The sequence below is a fragment of the Benincasa hispida genome, unplaced genomic scaffold (assembly GCF_009727055.1).
Source record: "Benincasa hispida cultivar B227 unplaced genomic scaffold, ASM972705v1 Contig1171, whole genome shotgun sequence".
Taxonomy (NCBI): domain Eukaryota; kingdom Viridiplantae; phylum Streptophyta; class Magnoliopsida; order Cucurbitales; family Cucurbitaceae; genus Benincasa; species Benincasa hispida.
Window position 1 is genome coordinate 3,024 of NW_024063720.1, and position 6,091 is coordinate 9,114.

General features: G+C 32.0%; 1 protein-coding gene across 1 annotated transcript; it reads right to left on the reverse strand.

Moving 5' to 3' along the window:
- Positions 1 to 1,282: 1,282 nt before the first annotated feature.
- On the reverse strand, positions 1,283 to 3,811 carry LOC120068831 (probable purine permease 10). The gene is made up of 2 exons (XM_039020468.1): positions 3,530 to 3,811; positions 1,283 to 2,596 (listed from the first exon to the last, which is right to left on the reverse strand). Exons 1-2 carry the CDS (start codon positions 3,564 to 3,566, stop codon positions 1,482 to 1,484), a joined length of 1,152 nt encoding a protein of 383 aa, XP_038876396.1. The 5' UTR covers positions 3,567 to 3,811; the 3' UTR covers positions 1,283 to 1,481.
- Between the last annotated feature and the right edge of the window lie 2,280 nt (positions 3,812 to 6,091).

A 6,091-nucleotide genomic window follows, 5' to 3' on the forward strand; every position in this document is an offset into this window, starting at 1 on the left:
TGACTTGTTGCTTGTGGAGTGCAGAGTTTACATGCGCATTTAGATGTCACACTCTTTTGAAATAACAAATGACTTGCTTGCTTTAGCCTTTGTGTGATTTTATTTTATTTTTTAAAAAATTATTGATATTGATTTGTATACATTGTATTTGATAAGGAAGTAAATTCTATTACCATTTTTTATTTGATAAAAATACACTGGACATACTATTTTGATTTCTATAGTATTGTGTTTGTTATTTTGGTTCCTTTACTTTTAACTTTTCTTCAATCTAATCTCTATTTAATAATATCTATTTGGTCCATGTGCATATAAAAAAACGACAACAAATTTATACCCTGTAAAAACCCTTTGATAGCCCATATGAGCGTAGCTCAACTGGTATAGTACTCGTATTATCGACCTCGAGGTTAGAAGTTTGATTCCTCCATCCGACACTTTAATTAGAATACATTTGCAAACAAAAAAAAAACCCTTGATGCACATTTATGACTACATTTTAAAGAATTTAGTGAAGAGAGTTCCATTCTAAAATTGATTAGTGAAAGAAATGAGACAAAAATGAATGTGAAGGGACCAAAATGGATGTTCTAAAACTATAAAGACTAAAATGAAATAAAACTGAAAATATGGAGATTAAAATAATATTTAAATCATTATATTTTCACACACCCAATAAAAATGAAAGAAGGGAAGTAAAAGGAAGGAAAATAGGATATTTGTTTGGATTCACCCTTAGGTTACATCCCATTTTCTACCATAAGAATGTGGATTACAAAGGGTAGAATAAAGAGTATGACTAACCTTCCTAGTAATCTCTCCTTGATCTCCAGAACTCTTAGTACAATATCATTTAGGATTAAAATAACGGTTGATATATAATATATCCATATATTGGAAGGTTGATGATTGATTTTAAGGACCCGTTGATAGTTTTGATATCTCGTACTACAATCCATGAAACATTAAAAATATAATCAGATATCATCATTATAAATATTAATATCTACTGTTCGATATATCCTCAAAGATTATAAACCTTTTTTAGTACAAACAAATTGCAGGGATAGGAAAATTGAATCTCAAACCTTTAAGAAAAAAGGTCATGCTAATTATCATTGAACTAAACTCTTTTTGACAAATATTTGTTAAATTGAAATCTCAATGTTGACATTGATAACTTGGCTGATGACCAACTTAATTTCAAATTGCCTTACAATTCTCCGAAAGATGCGTCTTGCTGGGTTTATTACACTATTTAGTAGGCTAGACATGAACTTTGTGCTGTAATAATAGGAAGAATTTCAATTTTATGCATTGCACCCGTGATTTAGGGTGATTGAACACAAAGTTAATAACTAAGATGCCATTATGAAAATTTACAGCATGCTTTGCTTTGGCAAATGATCCCCCCACTCAAAAAAAGAAAAGGGGGAAAAAGGAACTTTCAAATGGGAAAGAGAAGGCACATTCCACATTATCTATCTTTCTTCACAACGAACTTCTGGAATTTTCTTGGACTTGAAATCATCAAGATACTGCTGATAGCCATATGAAACAAAACCCCAAATCGCCAAAGCCATGGCAACACCTTTTAACCCACTCATTTTGTCATGAAAGAAGATCACTGCCGCAACAGGAACTATAGGCAATCCTAGAGTACATACGGCATTGGAAAACAGAGAAGAAACTTCAAATATCAAACCAACACACCCAACGGTGTAAACTTTCCATATAATGGCAGTCCAAACCACTGTCATAACATAGGATACTTTCCCCAGCTCAAACTCATCCATCTCCCTTTCTAAACCACTCCACTCTCCACTCACAAAAAGCCCCACAACAATGGCTAGAGAAGCAACTAACGACCGGTACACAATCATGTCCACAATGACCTTGAATGACTCACTTTTGATGACCTTGTTGAAGAACAGCTGCGTCAAAGAAAGCACTAGGCCGTAGCCGGCTGATCCAGCAATGGTGCAGAGGAAGCCAATTATGTATTTGGCCTTAGAGGCCTTATTGTTGGCTGAATCATCTGATTCTGTTTGAAAGACAAGGAGGGTGGAGGAGATGGTGAGAAGAACAAGGGAGTTAATAATGGGAGGAGTGAACTTTTGGGAGTTCAGGAAGAAGGAAAAGATAGCATTGAAGGCTAATTGTGAGGAAGAGATGAGGGAATAAGTGGAGACAGGGAGATACATGAGGCCAATGGAGAATAAGTAGCAATCTGCAGCTAAAAGCAGCCCCAGTGAGACATAAACCAGAACTAGTTTCAACAGGGTTGGTTGTTGTTCTGTTTGTGAAATGTTGTTTGTGTTTGTTTTTTGTTTGGTTGCTGTTATGATGTAATAAGGAAGGAAGATGGGGAAGCCTGCTACTTGGACCAAGGTTCCAAGCCATTTGCTTTTGCCTCCTTTGTCAAAGTAGAGTCTTCCAAGGAGGGTTGCCACTGCTTGTCCTAGAAGGAGAAAGATGATGTAGAGAGAGATCTTAAGCCACTTAATGTAATTTGCTTTGTGGGAGATTTTCCTTTGGTTGATGATTGTTTCTGAAAAATCTGTGGTGTTTGCTTCTTTGGCTATCTGATCTGATTCTGGTGATGACAAATTAAAATGAAGAAGATTAGAAGAGAGTAGCTATAGACATATAGGTTTAATAGCTTAGTCTCCTAAAGATACTTTATAGAAGGTTGAATAGGCGTTAATTCAATTCACCATAGACATTGAATTTTAGTTAATGTTACAAATGCATATTAGACTATAACTCAAAGCCCTATTTTCTCATCCTCTTACCTTTCAATTTCAATTTCTACCAACTGTCCAAATAATTTTTTTCTTTCTTACCAAAACTGCAATCTTGAGAAAAATCTTTATTTGTTTTTAGAATTTTGTTTAGAACTGTTCTCTTGAAAGACACTGCCTGGATTTTTGAAAATATGGTATAAACTAGTTGAAAATAAAACAAAAAAATTTATAAGTGGAAGTAGTATTTTTAACTTTAAATTTCAAAAATCGAAAATTAAAAACTAACGTCCCGTTTGGTAACCATTGATTTTTCGTTTTTAGTTTTTGAAAATTAAGCTTATAAACACCAATTTCACCTCTAATTTTCTTACTTTATTATTTACTTCCTACTAATGTTTTTAAAAACGAAGCAAATTTTTGAAAATTAAAAAATAACTTTTAAAAACATGCTTTTGTTTTTTGAATTTGGTTTAGAATTCAACTTGTTTACTTAAGATATAAAAACTATGATAAGAAATTGAGAAATAGACTTATTTTTCCAAAACGTAAAAGAAAAAATCAAATGGTTATAGAAAGGAGCTTAAATCATTAAGCTGAAAAGAACGGAATGAGAAGCCTGGTAGCAAGAGAAACATTTCTAATCTATCTTCAAATATTATCAAAATTAAAATAAACTATACAAAAAAAGAAAAAAGAAAAACTTCTAAATGAAGAAAATAATAATAATAAAATATGTTTCTTTCATGTTCCTTTTTACTCTGAATAATTTGCTGGATACTGACCTGTAATTTGGAGGGATTTATCTTGATCTTCTCCCATGACTGAAAGTGAAGAGCTTCCTCTGAGAGATTACAGAAGAACCAGCTATGAAGAAGAAGAAGAAAAAATATCACAGTTGCCAAAGCAAGGTTTTGCACTATAAAACAAGAAGAAAAAGTAAAAATGTTTGTCATTGACTCATTATAAGAAGCCTACTACTTGTTTCTCAGTAAAGACTGTCATCTTCTGGGACAAAAATTTTGACCCAGTTGTCTCTAAATGACAAAGACACCAAAAAACTTGAAAGGATAGAAAAAATTATTATTATTATTTTTTAATTATGATATGAGTAAAGTCTTCATTTTTTGAATTAGATAAGCACATTAAGTGCCAATATATAGTGTACAATTCTTGTTACAACAACACTGCTATGATGGGCCATGAGAGATCAAGTTGATGAATCGTAGAATAATCCACTTTTTTTTTAGAATATAAATCAAACTAAAAAGAAAAAAACATTATCTTGCTGAAGGTTTTACAAAGACAACTTCAATGGGATTTTCTGTATAAATTGACTGATGAATAAATATTTCATCTACTAAATGCTCAATTTTCAAACTAAGGCAAAAAAAAATTTTCCGAGATCTTTCATCTTAAATTTGTTCTTAAGATATTCTATTGCCTTTGAAAGCTCTTCAGAAATTCCAATTATATTCAAGTTAAGTTATCAACATATATAGTTATAATAGCAAATCCTGATTATGATTTCTTTATAAAAACACACGAATTATTTTGATATCTTTCTTTCAATAAAATATCTACTCAAGTGATTGTATCACATCCGTCCTGATTTTTTCGATCCATATAGTGATCTCTGTAACTTTATTGAATATCATTCCTGAGAATTTGATGTATATGTTTCAGGTACCTTAAATCCTACTGAGATTCTCATATAGATATCATTATCAAGAGATTCATATAAATATATTGTGACTATATCCATAAGATGCATATCTAGATTTTTATACACGGTCAAGCCAATTAAATATCTTAATGTAATTGCATCCACCATTGGACAATACGTGTCCTCAAAATCAATACCAAGTCTTTATGAAGAACCTTGTGCAACTAGTCTTGGTTTATATGTTGTGACCTCATTATTTTTATTTCTTTTCCTTACAAATACCCATTTGTATCCCACGGGTTTAACACCTTCTGGTGTTTGGACTACTGGTCCAAAAACCAGACATTTTGAGAGTGAGTATAATTCTATCTCGATTACTTCTTTCATAAAGTCAATTTTTTCTATGTCAACATTTTTCAACATATTTTGGTTCAAAATCCTCATTTTCAGATATAATATCAAGAGCAACATTATACAAAAAAATATTGTCAATAATTACATTAGCTCGATTCCTCTTTTTCCTATCATGACATAGTTTACTGAAATTTCATTACTATATCTTTAGGTATTTCACCTTCCTCACTAGTCATCGAGGATTTTTTTTTTATGGGCATCTTTAACCAAGTCTTTTTCACTATTAATTTTTTTTGTTTCGATGATTTTTATCTTGGAACCCACTGGTCTACCACGCTTCTAGCGTGTTTCAGACTCATTAGTGACAAACTTGTTGTGTTGGGATATTAATTTTTTATGGAACATTTGTAGCTGGTCTATGTGACTTAGTTACTTTCTTTGCATCTATAAATGCATTTGGTAATTGATTTGCTATATTTTGCAAATGAATTATTTTTTAACGTCAAGTTCACATTGATTTGTACGGGGATCTAAATGAGACAATAACGATACATTCCATGTGATTTCTTTTTTCAACTTTCTTAATTTTCCCCCCTAATGTTAGAAAATTTGTCTCATCAAAATGACAATCAGCAAATCGTGTAGTAAATACATCACTCGTCAGGGGCTCAAGATATTTAATAATTGATGGAGAATCATATCCAACATATATTCCTCACCTCCTTTGAGGACCCCTTTAGTGTGTTGTGGTGGAGCAATTGGAACATAAACTGCACATCCAAAAGTTCTGAAATATTTGACTCATGACCATAAGTAATTGTAATGGCAAGTACTTGTGATAAGTACTAGCCTAATGCGTACAAGTAACATTGCATGCAAAATAGCATGTCCCCATACAAATGATGGAAGCTTAGCTCTCATAAGTAATGGTCTTGCAATTAATTGCAAACGTTTTATAAATGATTCTACTAAACCATTTTGTGTATGAACATGAGCTATAAGATGTTCAACACTTATCCCAATTGACATACAATAATTATCAAAGCTTGGGATGTAAATTCACCAGCATTATCAAGACGAATGGTCTTAATTATATAATTAGGAAATTGTGCTCTTAACTTAATTATTTGAGCAAGTAATCTTGCAAATGCAAGATTTTGACTTGATAATAAGCACAGTGTGACCATCTGCTGGATGCATCTATGAATACCATAAAATATTCTAAATGTCTACTTGGTGGGATTAAACTTATAATTACATGTCACATATTACAAGCCAATCACAAGGCATTAGAATCACACAACAAAATTATTGGGTTTCAATCAAC